The sequence below is a fragment of the Ranitomeya variabilis genome, chromosome 5, assembly GCF_051348905.1.
Source record: "Ranitomeya variabilis isolate aRanVar5 chromosome 5, aRanVar5.hap1, whole genome shotgun sequence".
NCBI classification, from domain to species: domain Eukaryota; kingdom Metazoa; phylum Chordata; class Amphibia; order Anura; family Dendrobatidae; genus Ranitomeya; species Ranitomeya variabilis.
The window spans coordinates 208,725,879-208,743,778 of record NC_135236.1 but is presented as its reverse complement, the minus strand read 5'-3'; the positions used below and the strand labels follow the sequence as shown (position 1 = coordinate 208,743,778).

Sequence of the window (17,900 nt, the reverse complement as noted above, 5' to 3'; positions counted from 1 at the left end):
GCATTTTAATTCTTACAGAGAAGAAAAATGGGAAAATGCCTAATAAAAAAATCACGTTTATTAACCGTCTATTGACTAAAATCTGGCAGCAGCTTTTCTTACTGAAAAAAAAACAGATCTTTAACAGTGCTGCATAGATTTGAACATTAGGACATATTCTTCAGCATATACTGTACCTTAAAGGCAATCTGTCACCCCAAAAATCGTATATGAGCTAAGGCCACCAGCATCAGGGGCTTATCTACAGCATTCTGTAATGCTGTAGATAAGCCCCCCGATGTAACCTGAAAGTTAAGAAAAACAGGTTATATTATACTCTCCCAGGGGTGGTCCCGCTGCGGTCTGGTCCTATGGGCGTCGCAGTCTGGGTCCGGCGCCTCCTATATTCATATGATGTCGTCCTCTTCTTGTCTTCCTGCCGCGGCTCCGGCGCAGGTGTACTTTGTCTGCCCTGTTGAGGGCAGAGCAAAGTACTGCAGTGCGCAGGTGCCGGGCCTCTCTGACCTTTCCTGGCGCCTGCAGTACTTTGCTCTGCCCTCAACAGGGCAGACAAAGTACACCTGCGCCGGAGCCGCGGCAGGAAGACAAGAAGAGGACGTCATCGTGTGAAGATAGGAGGCGCCAGACCGTGACGCCCATCGGACCGGACCGCCCCTGGGAGAGTATAATATAACCTGTTTTTCTTAACTTTCAGGTTACATCGGGGGCTTATCTACAGCATTACAGAATGCTGTAGATAAGCCCCTGATGCTGGTGGCCTTAGCTCATATATGATTTTTGGGGTGACAGATTCCCTTTAAGGTACATGCTGAAGAATATGTCCTAATGTTCAAATCTGTGCAGCACTGCTAAAGATCTGTTTTTTTCAGTAAGAAAAGCTGCTGCCAGATTTTAGGCAATAGACGGTTAGTAAACGTGCCAGTATAAGTATGATTTTTTTATTAAGCATTTTCCCATTTTTCTTACCTGTTTTTCTTACCTTTCAGGTTACATCGGGGGCTTATCTAAAGCATTACAGAATTCTGTGGATAAGCCCCTCATGCCAGTGGCCTTAGCTCATATACGATTTTTGGGATGACAGATTCCATTTAAGGCTCTCAGGATGAGTATTTGATTACTTTTTGTTGTAGTTTTTTTACATCACCTATTATGTAACTTAGGTTACTTGTTTTTTTTTTATTACCTTTTTTTACGCTGCAGCTTTGTTTCTTGATGGTATGCCATGTTTTAAATAAAGTTGCTTTGTTTTTTATACAACATATACTGGATTTTGTAGTAAACTATGGATGTGTTTGTTGAGGGAGGATCTTAACTCAGTGATTTCCAAAATAATCTACAGGGCGTTGCCGGCAACTGAAAATAACCAGACGGAGACGTATGTCTCTGTTTGGGGGGATTAAGCAGATCTCTGGGCCCCCATTTATTGTGTATGACTTTTCATAGTCATAGAAATTATACTTCAACCAATCAGCATAAGAACACGCTCACAGTTCTTAACCTATAAGAATGCAGGAACAGTCTGTACGTCAAAGTCTCGTAGAACAATACACCCTCAGTCTCATGTCCTGTCCAGATTGCAACAATCAAAGTCTCATAACAGCTGTAAACTTTAGCCTAGTAACAAAATGTATCTTAAAACAGCAAAATGGAGTCGAAAAGCACAAAATGGAGAATCTTTCTTAATTTGTCCCTTCACCTGTTTACTGCCTTTTCTTTCTGACTGAGCACTCCTCTTCCCATCTGCCTATCTAAGGCCTCCTTCATGCGCCCTGGTGATTTTGGTACTGGAAAAAACAGTACTGGCGAGATCTGTGGTCCATATCCGTGTCCCATCTGTGTGTGCGTATGTGACATCCGTGTGTCCATGTACAGTCAGTGTGACACATATGGAAGGGGACCATTAGCCCTAGATGTTCCCAGGCTATTAATAACAGCTCACAGCTGTTTGCTTAGCCTTTACTGGTTAGTTTACAGGGGACCCCAGACAAAAAAATGACGTAAGGTCCCCCTATAAATTCTAACCAGCAAAGGCTAAATAGACAGCTGTGGGCTGATATTAATAGCCAAGGAAGAGGCCATGGATATTGGCTCCCCTCCCAGACTAATAACATCAGCTCTCAGTGGCCCCAGAAATGGCACATCGATAAGATGCGCCTAATCTGGTGCTTAGCCTCACTCTTGCTACTTTCCCTGGTGTGGTGGCAAGTGGGGTAAAGGGTCGGGGTTGATGTCAGCTGTTTTATGGCCGCTGGCATCAAGCACAGCGGTTAGTAGTGAAGGGGCATTTTTAAGACCCCACCATTATTAACTCCATAGTCATATTGTTAAAAATACACAGGCAGGACAAGTACTTTAATTGAAAGAAATACACAGACTCCTTTATTTAAACTAAACACTCTCTACCCTCTTTTATTTATTTATTAGTGTAAAATTAAAAATAACAAAGCACCATATTCCTCACTCAGCTCAATGTCTCCTGGATGCCAAGCTGATTGGTCGCATCATGCCATTGTTCATCAAGGCATTCAGATGAAGCAGAGATGGATTACGGTGTGGGACAAATAGATTATCGTCTGACAGATGAGGAATATGTTTTTTATTATTTTCATTTTTACAGTAATAAATGGGAAAATGAGGGTGGGGTGTATTTATTACAATTAAAGGACTTCTTGCTGTGTCTTTTTACAATATGACTATGGGGTTAGCAATGGCGGCATCATAGAGACGCCTCTCCTTTACTATCCCTTGGGCTTGAAGTCAGTTGACAATACAAAGCTGACATCAACCCACTACCTTATTACCCCACTTGCGACCCCACCAAGGCAAGTGGTAAGAGCGAATCTAAGCACCAGATTTGGCGCATCTTATGAATATGCCATTGCTGGGGCTGATATTGGTAGCCTGGGAGGGGGTCCAATATCGATGGCCCCTTCCCTGGCTATTAATATTAGTCCGCAGCTCTCAGTTTAGCCTTTGCTGGTTAGAATTTATAAGGGGACCCTGCGTCATTTTTTTGTGGGGTCCCCTCATAAACTAACTAGTAAAGGCTAAGCAAACAGGTAAGAACAGTTATCCTGGGACCCTTTTGGCATATTGTCCCCTTTCCCAGATTAGTAACATCAGCGACCAGCCATGGGCTTTCTGTCCTCTGGTTATCAAAATTAAGCGTGAGCCCACACCAATTTTTTTTATTTAATTCTTAATTTTACACACGATGTACACAGTGCGTGCTGAGTACAACTCCCATCTTTGATGCGTCACGCTGATGACACGGATGTCAGTGTGCACGTGTGCGGGATGTTTTGCGGACATATCTGCCAGTTTTTCATATGGACACATGTGAATACAATGGGTGTGCATGTGTCCGTATTTGTGGTCCTTAACCCCTTCACCCCCGGAGCTTTTTTCGTTTTCGTTTTTCGCTCCCCTCCTTCTCAGAGCCATAACTTTTTTATTTTTCCGTCAATATGGCCATGTGAGGGCTTATTTTTTGCGGGACGAGATGTACTTTTGAACGATACCATTGGTTTTACCATGCAGTGTAACAGAAAACAGGAAAAAAATTCCAAGTGCGAAGAAATTGCAAAAAAAAGTGCAATCTCACACTTGTTTTTTGGTTTGGCTTTTTTGCTAGGTTCACCAAATGCTAAAACTGACCTGCCATTATGATTCACCAGGTCATTACGAGTTCATAGACACCAAACATGTCTAGGTTCTCTTTTATCTAAGTGGTAAAAAAAAATTCCAAAGTTTGCTAAAAAAAAAAAAAAATTGCGCCATTTTCCGATACCCGTAGCGTCTCCAATTTTCGTGATCTGGGGTCGGGTGAGGGCTTATTTTTTGTGTGCCGAGCTGACGTTTTTAATAATACCATTTTGGTGCAGATGCGTTCTTTTGATCGCCCGTTATTGCATTTTAATGCAATATCGCGGCGACCGAAAAAAGGTAATTTTGGTGTTTTGATTTTTTTATTGCTACGCCATTTAGCGATCAGGTTAATCCTTTGTTTTTATTGATAGATCGGGCGATTCTGAACGCAGCAATACCAAATATGTGTAGGTTTGATTTTTTTTTTTTATTGTTTTATTTTGATTGGGGCGAAAGGGGGGTGATTTGAACTTTTATATATTTTTTATTTTTTTTATATTTTTAAACATTTTTTATTTTATTTTGGCATGCTTCAATAACCTCCGTAGGAGGCTAGAAGCATGCACAACTCGATTGCCTCTGCTACATAGAGGTGAAGCACAGATCACCTCTATGTAGCAGAAATGCAGGGTTGCTTTGAACGCCGACCACAGGGTGGCGCTCAAAGCAATCGGCCATTAACAACCATAGAGGTCTCAAGGAGACCTCTGGTTGTTATGGCAATGCACCGATGAGCCCCGATCATGTGACGGGGGTCAGCGGTACGAGCATTTCCGGCCGCACGGCCAGGAGCGCTAGTTAAATGCCGCTGTCAGTGCTTGACGGCGGCATTTAACTAGTTAATGGGTGCGGGCGGATAGCGATTCCGCTCGCGCTCATTGCGCGCACATGTCAGATATACAAAACAGCTGACATGTCACGGCTTTGAGGTGGGCTCACCGCCGGAGCCCACCTCAAAGCAGGGGATCTGCCAGCTGACGTACTATTCCGTCAGCTGGCAGAAAGGGGTTAAAGAGTGAACCTCATACGGACATGAACAATGGATATGTGAAGTGGGCCTAAAGCTGTTTATAATTAGTGCTGGATCCTACCTACCTTTTACATTTTTAGGCCTTTAGCCCAGGAGAGGCATGATATTAGGTTAAGCTGTCATCAAAGAAGGTTACATCTTGTCACGGCTGATGGGCTACCATGAATTGGCCTGTTTATGTGCTAAGTATCTTCATTTTTCTAAGTATACTCTATATAACAGTAATGCCTTTCAAGTTTCATATATTCAATGTTTGCATACGGTAAATCTTAGCGCGCTTACAGTGTGCTGCTGTATTCTTTTGTTTGTATCTAAAGCAATGCTATGTTGAAAATCCGCACACAAAACTCACAAGAGAAAGTGACATGTTGCAGATTTGAAACATGCACCGCAGGTCAGTTTATACAGCTTAAAAAAACAAAAAAAAAACAAAGTGGGCTTGAGATTTCTGTAAATCCCGGCCACTCTGCTGGAACTGGAAGACTCTGTTTTGTGCGCAGTGAAAATACGCAATGTCAAAAATTCACTAAAAGTTTTTTTCCCAGAATGTTTTACAAGATGCCTGGGAATGTTGTAAAATAGAAAAATAAACATTACTCATCACTTGAAAGTCCCACGACTCTGGTCGTTCCTGCTAGTACAGAAAACCACCGTCATATGTCACCTAAGTACCGTAGCCAAACACTCGCCTCAGCAGTCATGTGTAGCACATGCAATGAGGCCAGTGATTGCATGCAGTGGTGAGATTACTGCTGTACAGGAGCTAATCACTTCCATTAGTGAAGGGGGCCACTAGCGGTGGTGCTGGAGCAGCACTCAAGGAGACAGTAAAAAAAAACAACTGGCGAAACCTTTTAATATATAATATAATTTTAATATAATTATTGATCATATGATTAATTTCTGATTCGTTAAGAATGTCATCCCCTGTCAGTGAGCCAACCATATAGACTGTCACAGCTCTATGTAATACACAGGGTCTATAAGTCTCCGATAATACTATATAAGGCAGGTTTGCGTGATAATGCCAAAGGTGTAAATCTACGGATGCGTATATATTTCATATGATGTGGACGTGTCCGAGACTGGCTGCATTTTGGTTAGTAGTTTTGAGTCGTATGGAAGGTGCGTATGGATGTGCGGTGCCAAGAGATCCAATTGTGTGCCTGTTGGGATGCGTGGATGAGATTGGAGTAGATAGTAACCTAAAGATAGCTATTGCCAGACTGTTATACATGGCTAGGAAGGTAATAGCTCGAAATTGGATCAGGGAAGAACCGCCGTCAAGAGGAGAATTCCTACAATATGTGAAACAAGGCCTGACACTCGAAAAGGGGTTTTACAAAAAGAAAGGGAAAATCGAAATGTTCAATAAACTGTGGTCTCCATGGATCGCCATGGGATAGGGATAGGGGTATTATACAAATTGAATGAACTACGATCCCTAATTAATGGCATTGTAAAGTGTGGCTTACATTAGGGGCTGGGGGATTAGTTAGCCTTTTGTTTTACTGATGGAGGTGTTAAGCAGGATGGGCTGTCTTGTTGGGTTGGGGTGGGGGGTGTTGGGATCAAAGGGAGTTGTTTGAAGGGGGGGGAAGAAAATTTTGTATTGAAAATACGAATGTAACATGTCAATCATCTTGTTATTCTTAATAAAAACCTATTTGAACTATAAGAATGTCATCCCCTAGTCCCGCCTAGAAGAACAGTGTTTACCTGGCATGAAATACAAGTGCTTCTCACGAAATTAGAATATCATCAAAAAATTAATTTATTTCAGTTCTTCAATACAAAAAGTGAAACTCATATATGAGTCATTACAAACAGAGTGATCTATTTCAAGTGTTTATTTCTGTTAATGTTGATGATTATAACAATACAGCCTCTATTTAATATGAATTTCACTTTTCGCATTGAAGAAATGAAATAAATTAGGTTTTTGCTTATATTCTAATTTTGTGAGAAGCACCTGTGCTTGATGAATTCCTCACCAATAGAGCTCTTACTGTTCTCTTGTCATCTATCTTCATTATTTAGTGTATATAATAAAATGGACTGTATGACCCTATAGCTGATGTCGAAACGGTGTAATAATAATCTTTATTTATATAGAGCCAACATATTCCGCAGCGCTTTACAGTTAAATAGTTTCAAACACAACAGGCATAAGTAACAGCGTTAACAATAATATAATGATTAACCCCTTCCTGACATCTGACGTACTATCCCGTCGAGGTGGGGTGGGCCCGTATGACCGCCGACGGGATAGTACGTCATACGCGATCAGCGGCGCTCACGGGGGGAGCGCCGCCGATCGCGGCCGGGTGTCAGCTGATTATCACAGCTGACATCCGGCACTATGTGCCAGGAGCGGTCACGGACCGCCCCCGGCACATTAACCCCCGGCACACCGCGATCAAACATGATCGCGATGTGCCGGCGGTGCAGGGAAGCATCGCGCAGGGAGGGGGCTCCCTGCGGGCTTCCCTGAGCCCCCCGCAGCAACGCGATGTGATCGCGTTGCTGCGAGGGTCTTACCTCCCTCCCTGCAGCTCCCAGACCCGGATCCAAGATGGCCGCGGATCCGGGTCCTGCAGGGAGGGAGGTGGCTTCACAGACGCCTGCTCAGAGCAGGCACTGTGAAGCAGCCTGCACTTTCCTCAGATCGGTGATCTGTCAGAGTGCTATGCAAACTGGCAGATCACCGATCTGTATTGTCCCCCCCTGGGGCAAAGTAAAAAAGTTAAAAAAAATTTTTTCCAAATGTGTAAAAAAAAAAAAAAAAAATATTCAAAAATAATGAAAAAAAAAATAAAATATTATTCCCATAAATACATTTCTTTATCTAAATAAAATAAAAAAAACAATAAAAGTACACATATTTAGTATCGCCGCGTCCGTAACGACCCAACCTATAAAACTGCCCCACTAGTTAACCCCTTCAGTAAACACCGTAAGAAAAAAAAAAAAAAAACGAGGCAAAAAACAACGCTTTATTACCATACCGCCGAACAAAAAGTGGAATAACACGCGATCAAAAAGACGGATATAAATAACCATGGTACCGCTGAAAACGTCATCTTGTCCCGCAAAAAACGAGCCGCCATACAGCATCATCAGCAAAAAAATAAAAAAGTTATAGTCCTGAGAATAAAGCGATACCAAAATAATTATTTTTTCTATAAAATAGTTTTTATCGTATAAAAGCGCCAAAACATAAAAAAATTATATAAATGAGATATCGCTGTAATCGTACTGACCCGACGAATAAAACTGCTTTATCAATTTTACCAAACGCGGAACGGTATAAACGCCTCTCCCAAAAGAAATTCATGAATAGCTGGTTTTTGGTCCTTCTGCCTCACAAAAAATCGGAATAAAAAGTGATCAAAAATGGTCACGTGTCCGAAAATGTTACCAATAAAAACGTCAACTCGTCCCACAAAAAACAAGACCTCACATGACTCTGTGGACCAAAATGTGGAAAAATTATAGGTCTCAAAATGTGGAGACGCAAAAACTTTTTTGCTATAAAAAGCGTCTTTTAGGCTGGTTTCACACTTGCGTTTTTATCTGCATGCGTTTTTTTAAAAAACGCATGTGTGAAAAAACGCATGTAAACGTGGTAAAACGCATGCGTTTTTAGACGCATGCGTTTTTATAGAAAAACACAAGAAAACAAACAAAAAAAAAAAACCCTACCCCTAACCCTACCCCTAACCTGAAATACGTGGCACTAAAATATACTTTTATATACGTATATAAGTGCCACGATATTTCAGTGGCCACGTATATAAGTGCCACGTATATAAGTGCCACGTATATAAGTGCCACGTACTTAAGTGCCACGTACTTAAGTGCCACGTACTTAAGTGCCACGTACTTAAGTGCCACGTACTTAAGTGCCACGTATTTACGTGCCACGTATTTACGTGCCACGTATTTACGTGCCACGTATTTAAGTGCCACGTACTTAAGTGCCACGTATTTACGTGCCACGATATTTCAGTGCCACGTATAACCACATAGTTATAGTATTTATAGTACGTGGCACTGAAATACGTGGCACTGAAATATCGTGGCACTGAAACACGTGGCACTGAAACACGTGGCACTGAAACACGTGGCACTTAAATATGTGGCACTTAAATATGTGGCACTTAAATACGTGGCACTTAAATACGTGGCACTTATGACTGTCAGAAAATGTTCATTAAACGGTTAGAGGTGAGGTTAGGGGTAGGGTTAGGGTTACCGTTGGGATTAGGGTTAGGGGTGTGTTTGGGTTAGGGTTTCAGGTAGAATTGGGGAGTTTCCACTGTTCAGGCACATCAGGGGCTCTCCAAACGCGACATGGCGTCCGATCTCAATTCCAGCCAATTCTGCGTTGAAAAAGTAAAACAGTGCTCCTTCCCTTCCGAGCTCTCCCGTGCGTCCAAAAAGGGGTTTATCCCAACATATGGGTTATCAGCGTACTCGGGACAAATTGAACAACAACTTCTGGGGTCCAAGTTCTCTTGTTATCCTTGGGAAAATAAAAATTTGGGGGGCTAAAAATCATTTTTGTGGGAAAAAAATATGTTTTATTTTCACGGCTCTGCGTTGTAAACTGTAGTGAAACACTTGGGGGTTCAAAGTTCTCACAACACATCTAGATAAGTTCCTTGGGAGGTCTAGTTTCCAATATGGGGTCACTTGTGGGGGGTTTGTACTGTTTGGGTACATCAGGGGCTCTGCAAATGCAACGTGACGCCTGCAGACCAATCCATTTAAGTCTGCATTCCAAATGGCGCTCCTTCCCTTCCGAGCTCTGTCATGTGCCCAAACAGTGGTTACCCCCCACATAGGGGGTATCAGCGTACTCAGGACAAATTGGAAAACAACTTTTAGGGTCCAATTTATTCTGTTACCCTTGTAAAAATACAAAGCTGGGGGCTAAAAAATCATTTTTGTGAAAAAAAAAAAGAATTTTTATTTTCACGGCTTTGCGTTACAAACTGTAGTGAAACACTTGGGGGTTCAAAGTTCTCACAACACATCTAGATAAGTTCCTTGGGAGGTCTAGTTTCCAATATGGGGTCACTTGTGGGGGGTTTGTACTGTTTGGGTACATCAGGGGCTCTGCAAATGCAACGTGACGCCTGCAGACCAATCCATTTAAGTCTGCATTCCAAATGGCGCTCCTTCCCTTCCGAGCTCTGTCATGTGCCCAAACAGTGGTTACCCCCCACATAGGGGGTATCAGCGTACTCAGGACAAATTGGACAACAACTTGTAGGGTCCAATTTATTCTGTTACCCTTGTAAAAATACAAAGCTGGGGGCTAAAAAATCATTTTTGTGAAAAAAAAAAAGAATTTTTATTTTCACGGCTTTGCGTTACAAACTGTAGTGAAACACTTGGGGGTTCAAAGTTCTCACAACACATCTAGATAAGTTCCTTGGGAGGTCTAGTTTCCAATATGGGGTCACTTGTGGGGGGTTTGTACTGTTTGGGTACATCAGGGGCTCTGCAAATGCAACGTGACGCCTGCAGACCAATCCATTTAAGTCTGCATTCCAAATGGCGCTCCTTCCCTTCCGAGCTCTGTCATGTGCCCAAACAGTGGTTACCCCCCACATAGGGGGTATCAGCGTACTCAGGACAAATTGGAAAACAACTTTTAGGGTCCAATTTATTCTGTTACCCTTGTAAAAATACAAAGCTGGGGGCTAAAAAATCATTTTTGTGAAAAAAAAAAAGAATTTTTATTTTCACGGCTTTGCGTTACAAACTGTAGTGAAACACTTGGGGGTTCAAAGTTCTCACAACACATCTAGATAAGTTCCTTGGGAGGTCTAGTTTCCAATATGGGGTCACTTGTGGGGGGTTTGTACTGTTTGGGTACATCAGGGGCTCTGCAAATGCAACGTGACGCCTGCAGACCAATCCATTTAAGTCTGCATTCCAAATGGCGCTCCTTCCCTTCCGAGCTCTGTCATGCGCCCAAACAGTGGTTACCCTCCATATATGGGGTATCAGCGTACTCAGGACAAATTGGACAACAACTTTTGGGGTCCAGTTTATTCTGTTACTCTTGTAAAAATACAAAAGCTGGGGGCTAAAAAATCATTTTTGTGAAAAAAAAAAAAGAATTTTTATTTTCACGGCTCTGCGTTATAATCTGTAGTGAAACACTTGGGGGTGCAAAGCTCTCAAAACACATCTAGATAAGTTCCTTAGGGGGTCTAATTTCCAAAATGGTGTCATTTGTGGGGGGTTTCAATGTTTAGGCACATCAGGGGCTCTCCAAACGCAACATGGCGTCCCATCTCAATTCCAGTCAATTTTGCATTGAAAAGTCAAATGGCGCTCCTTCCCTTCCAAGCTCTGCCATGCGCCCAAACAGTGGTTTACCCCAACATATGGGGTATCTGCGTACTCAGGACAAATTGCACAACGTTTTTTGGGGACCAATTTCTTCTCTTACCCTTGGGAAAATAAAAAATTGGGGGCGAAAAGATCATTTTTGTGAAAAAATATGATTTTTTATTTTTACGGCTCTGCATTATAAACTTCTGTGAAGCACTTGGTGGGTCAAAGTGCTCACCACACATCTAGATAAGTTCCTTAGGGGGTCTACTTTCCAAAATGGTGTCACTTGTAGGAGGTTTCAATGTTTAGGCACATCAGGGGCTCTCCAAACGCAACATGGCGTCCCATCTCAATTCCAGTCAATTTTGCATTGAAAAGTCAAATGGCGCTCCTTCACTTCCGAGCTCTGCCATGCGCCCAAACAGTGGTTTACCCCAACATATGGGGTATCTGCGTACTCAGGACAAATTGCACAACATTTTTTGGGGACCAATTTCTTCTCTTACCCTTGGGAAAATAAAAAATTGGGGGCGAAAAGATCATTTTTGTGAAAAAATATGATTTTTTATTTTTACGGCTCTGCATTATAAACTTCTGTGAAGCACTTGGTGGGTCAAAGTGCTCACCACACATCTAGATAAGTTCCTTAGGGGGTCTACTTTCCAAAATGGTGTCACTTGTAGGGGGTTTCAATGTTTAGGCACATCAGGGGCTCTCCAAACGCAACATGGCGTCCCATCTCAATTCCAGTCAATTTTGCATTGAAAAGTCAAATGGCGCTCCTTCCCTTCCAAGCTCTGCCATGCGCCCAAACAGTGGTTTACCCCAACATATGGGGTATCTGCGTACTCAGGACAAATTGCACAACATTTTTTGGGGACCAATTTCTTCTCTTACCATTGGGAAAATAAAAAATTGGGGGCGAAAAGATCATTTTTGTGAAAAAATATGATTTTTTATTTTTACGGCTCTGCATTATAAACTTCTGTGAAGCACTTGGTGGGTCAAAGTGCTCACCACACATCTAGATAAGTTCCTTAGGGGGTCTACTTTCCAAAATGGTGTCACTTGTAGGGGGTTTCAATGTTTAGGCACATCAGGGGCTCTCCAAACGCAACATGGCGTCCCATCTCAATTCCAGTCAATTTTGCATTGAAAAGTCAAATGGCGCTCCTTCCCTTCCAAGCTCTGCCATGCGCCCAAACAATGGTTTACACCCACATATGGGGTATCAGCGTACTCAGGACAAATTGTACAACAACTTTTGCAGTCTATTTTCTCCTGTTACCCTTGGTAAAATAAAACAAATTGGAGCTGAAATAAATTTTGTGTGAAAAAAAATTAAATGTTCATTTTTATTTAAACATTCCAAAAATTCCTGTGAAACACCTGAAGGGTTAATAAACTTCTTGAGTGTGGTTTTGAGCACCTTGAGGGGTGCAGTTTTTAGAATGGTGTCACACTTGGGTATTTTCTATCATACAGACCCCTCAAAATGACTTCAAATGAGATGTGGTCCCTAAAAAAAAATGGTGTTGTAAAAATGAGAAATTTCTGGTCAACTTTTAACCCTTATAACTCCCTAACAAAAAAAAATTTTGGTTCCAAAATTGTGCTGATGTAAAGTAGACATGTGGGAAATGTTACTTATTAAGTATTTTGCGTGACATATGTCTGTGATTTAAGGGCATAAAAATTCAAAGTTGGAAAATTGCAAAATTTTCAAAATTTTCGCCAAATTTCCGTTTTTTTCACAAATAAACGCAAGTTATATCGAAGAAATTTTACCACTATCATGAAGTACAATATGTCACAAGAAAACAATGTCAGAATCGCCAAGATCCGTTGAAGCGTTCCAGAGTTATAACCTCCTAAAGGGACAGTGGTCAGAATTGTAAAAATTGGCCCGGTCATTAACGTGCAAACCACCCTTGGGGGTGAAGGGGTTAAAGCAAAATAAAGCAACTCTGCTCCTGAGAGTTTACAATCTACAATGAGGTGGGGGGAGACACAAAGTACAGGTGTGTATTTACAATGATGTATTTACAGAGATGGTCCAGCCATCTTCAGGGGGTAGGGGATAAGTGGAGATAGTGAATGGGCTACACACGCACACTTACACATAAAATGACTTTGATTAGGGAACGTGATAAGCCGCTCTGAACAAATATGTTTTGAGAGAGCGCCTAAAACTGTGCAAGTTGTGGCTGGTCCTAATTTCTTGGGGTAGAGCATTCCAGAGGATTGGTGCAGCACGGGAGAAGTCTTGGAGTCGGGAGTGGGAGGTACGGATTAGTGCAGAGGTTAGTCGAAAGTCGTTTACAGAGTGCAGCGATCGGCTAGGCCGATAGACAGAAATGAGATGAGGATGTCATATTATTCACGCTCGCTTACCATTAGACTTGTACTTTCTTGATAGTTGTCAAATTGATCAATATTGTAAATGTATCTTGGCAGAGAACTGACAGACACCTTCAGACTTTCTGTGAGCTGTTAAACCTGGAAACAGATAAGGTGGCACAATGGCTGTGCAATAGGAAGATCATCACCACATCTGATACGGTTATCAAACCCATGACAAAGCTTCAATCTGAAAATGGACGAGATGCGCTGGCTAAAAAGATCTATTCCCATCTATTCGATTATGTGATCGAAAAAATAAATAAGGCTTTGCAGTTCCCTGGGAAGCAACATACATTCATTGGGGTCCTGGATATCTATGGGTATGTATCTGAGATGATAATACAATGGGGCTATTTATGCATAATACAAACTCAGAAACTGGAAATTATCCTCTCTTTATTGACTTCCTGTGTTGAATTTTTTAAAATCAGCAATACACAGTAATACACATACAACAGTATTCCCCAACTCCAGTCCTCAAGATCCAACAACAGATCAGGTTTTCGGGATTTCCTTAGTATTGTACAGGTGATCGCATTATCAGACCCCGTTCACACGTTCAGTTATGGTTCAGTATGTTACATCAGTATCTGTAAGTCAAAACCAGGAGAGGGTGATAAATGCAGAAGTGCTGACGTGTTTCTATTATACTTTTCCTCTGATTGTTCTACTCCTGGTTTTGGCTCGTAAATACTTAGGTAAAAAACTGACCAAATACTCAGCCTGTGAATGTGGCCTCACTTGTGCTGAAAACCTGATCTGTTGGTGGGTCTTGAGAACTTGTAGTTGGGAAGATTGACATACAACAGCGTAATGACGTCCGTTGTTCATCAGTGATTTGGATCTGAGTTTCATCAGTGTTTGGTCAGAGTCTCAGTTTTTACCATCAGCTTCTCCTATTCATTGCAATGTTAATCACAGACTGCACACTGATACCATTCTTGTATTGTCCGTTATTTTCAAGGACTCATAGATTTGTATGGTGATTTTTTTTTTGGCACACCTGTGGTCCTCAAAAAAACACCAATGTGAACAGCCCCATAGATTATAATTGGTACTTGTTTTATTCGTGAAAATCACAGCTAGTATATGTACATGAAAAACAAACATCTGAATAATATCTAAGACAGATTCAGAAGAGTCAACAAGGTTGTCCTAATGACTCCTAGGCAGTCCATATTAATGAATCATGGGAGACATCCTATGCAGTTATGTTCCTTTCAATCAATTAATATTTGACTTGATGTTGTGACATGTGTAACATATACAGTATACAAAGGTTTTGGAATGTGGACATAGAATAAGAAAACCTATTATGTACCGTATATTAAAGATAAATTATAAAAAATAATAGCAAAATCCGCAGATTTCATATTTCCCCAGTTTAGTCTCTTTAGAAGTCGTACATTTACATGTGTATAGAGAATTTGCTACCAATATTTATTTTTGCTACATGTGGAAATCACTGCTTACATCTACACTGCAGTGCGACTAAATAAAGATACAGTGGGAGAAAGAAGTATTTGATCCCTTGCTTATTTTGTAAGCTTGCCCACTGACAAAGACACGAACAGTCTATAATTTTAAGGGTAGGTTAATTTTAGCATTCAGAGATAGAATATTAACAATAAAATCCAGAAGATCACATTGTATAATTATATAAATTTATTTGCAGTGAGAAATAAGTATTTGATCCCCTACCAACCATTAAGAGTTCTGGCTCCTACAGACCTGTTAGATTCTCATAATCTACTTGTTACCTGCATTAAAGACGGCTGTGTTACATAGTCACCTTTATAAAAGACTCCTGTCCACAGACTCAATCAGTCAGATGCTAACCTCTACAACATGGGCAAGAGCAAAGAGCTTTATAAGGATGTCAGGTACAAGATCATCGACCTGCACAAAGCTGGAATGGGCTTCAAAACCATAAGTAGGATGCTGGGTGAGAAGGAGACAACTGTTGGTGCAATTGTAAGAAAGTGGAAGAAATGCAAAATGACAGTCAATCAACATCAATCTGGGGCACCATGCAAAATCTCACCTTGTGGGGTATCCTTAATTATGAAGAAGGTGAGAGATCAGCCTAAAACTACACGGGGGAACTTGTTAAGGATCTCAAGGCAGTTGGCAGCACAGTCACCAAGAAAACCATTGGTAACACATTACGCCGTAAAGGTTTAAAATCCTGCAGTGCCCACAAGGTCCCCCTGCTCAATAAGGCACATGTGCAGGCCCGTCTGAAGTTTGCCAATGAACACCAGGATGATTCTGTGAGTGATTGGGAGATGGTGCTGTGGTCAGATGAGGCAAAAATTGAGGTCTTTGGCATTAACTCAGCTTGCCGTGTTTGGAGGAAGAGAAATGTTTCCTGTGACCCAAAAAACGCCATCCCCAATGTCAAGCACGGAGGTGGAAACATTATTTTTTGTGGGTGTTTCTCTGCTAAGGGCACATGGCTACTTCCCCGCATCAATGGGAGAATGGATAGAGCCATGTACTGTAAAATCCTGAGTGACAACCTCCTTCCCTCCGCCAGGACATTAAAAATGGGTCATGGCTGGGTCTTCCAGAGAGACAATGACCCAAAACATACAGCCAAGGCAACAAAGGAGTGACTCAAAAAGAATCATGTTAAGGTCATGGAGTGGCCTAGCCAGTCTCCAGACCTTAATCCCATAGGAAACTTATTGGAGGAGTTGAAGCTCCGAGTGCCCAAGCGACAGCCTCAAAATGTTAATGATTTAGAGATGATCTGCAAAGAGGAGTGGACTAAAATTGCTCCTAACATGTGCGCAAACCTCAACATTAACTACAAAAAACATCTGACTGCTGTGCTTGCCAAGAAGGGTTTTGCCACCAAGTATTAAGTCTTGTTTGCCAGAGGGATCAAATACTTATTTCTCACTGCAAAATGAAAATACATTTATATAATTTATACAATGTGATTTTCTGGATTTTATTTATGATATTCTATCTCTGAATGTTAAAAGTAACCTACCCTTAAAATTATAGACTGCTCATGTCTTTGTCAGTGGGCAAACTTACAAAATCAGCACAGGATGAAATACTTATTTCCCACACTGTATATGCTCTAAACACCAATGGTTGAAATGGAACACTTCGGTCTTTCTTAAATTTGCTCACAGCATCATTAGGGTTACACTCAGCCTAACCTTTGCTTATACCCATCTTTCTCATGGACAATATGGGGTGAATTATTATAGTACAAATGTGACTTCAGCAATTATACACTTTATTATTCTGTATTATTACGAGTGAAATCTTGTCATGTTTTTATATGTTTTTATTATAATATTTAAAGACTAGATGTTTCATTGCAGGTTTGAGACCTTCGAAGTCAATAGTTTTGAACAGTTCTGCATAAATTATGCAAATGAGAAACTACAACAGCAATTTAATTTGGTATGTAGGATACGCTGTAATTTACAAACACATTTTAATATACATATATATGTACATTTAAATAAATATATACCGTATGTACTTGAGTATAAGCTGACCCGAGTATAAGCCGAGGCACCTAATTTTGTCACGGAAAACTGGGTCAGCTTATTGACTCGAATATAAGCCGGGTATGCATTGTCCCCTCATCCCTGTCCTGCTATGCGTGGCTCCCCCCCTTCCTGTCCTGGTATGTGTGGCTCCCCCTATTGTATGCATGGCTCCCCTCGATCCCGCATGGCTCACCCCACATCTCATCGTTGTAAGCATGGCTCACACCCCCCCACCCCCGTCCCACTCACCCTCCTCGCGCCATCACTGCATCTCCGTTGTCCCGGCACCTGGGTGGGCCATTTATAAAGTTGCATCCAAAATGGCCAGCTTCAAAATGGCCACCATGGTCACCACCCATCTTGAAAAGTTTTTCCCCTCCCATATACTAATGTGCCACAAACAGGAAGTTGATATCACCAACCATTCCCATTTTATTTCGGTGTATCCATATACATGGCTCACCCAGGTGTATCCCTATAAATGGCCCACCCTGTAGAAATCCCAGCTTCACACTAAACATATGGAAAATCGGCCCGAGTCTGCGTGACGAGAGTCGCGCAAGTGTTCTCTGTATGGTCATCCGTGTGTAATGCGTTTGCAATGCGATGATGCAATTTTCTCCCACTCATGTATCCGTATACCATCCGTATGATATGCATATGGCTTTACATTTCTCACTGATTTTGCCCATTGAATTAAATTGCTGAATGGGCTGAAATGAGGAAAATGTGGGCGTATTTTTAGCAAGCTAGACGGATGGTCCGAGTGACGTCCGAGTTTTTCTCGCACCTATAGGCTTGCATTGGCGTGTCTTGGAACATGTACGCATACATTCGCAGCACGCTGCGATTTTACACGCACGTTGAATGCACCTGAGAAAAAAAATACGGTGATATGAGCTGCCCCATAGATTAACACTGGGCTGAGTGCTATGCAATGTTTT

At 41.6% G+C, this 17,900-nt stretch overlaps 1 protein-coding gene across 1 annotated transcript in view; it reads left to right on the top strand.

Moving 5' to 3' along the window:
* The window catches only part of MYO5C (myosin VC), a 425,456-nt gene that overhangs the window by 149,249 nt on the left and 258,307 nt on the right, over positions 1-17,900 (top strand). The window contains exons 10-11 of the mRNA XM_077263765.1: positions 13,493-13,758; positions 16,783-16,864. Of these exons, the coding sequence (XP_077119880.1) occupies positions 13,493-13,758; positions 16,783-16,864 (348 nt within the window). The remainder of the gene's footprint in view (positions 1-13,492; positions 13,759-16,782; positions 16,865-17,900) is intronic.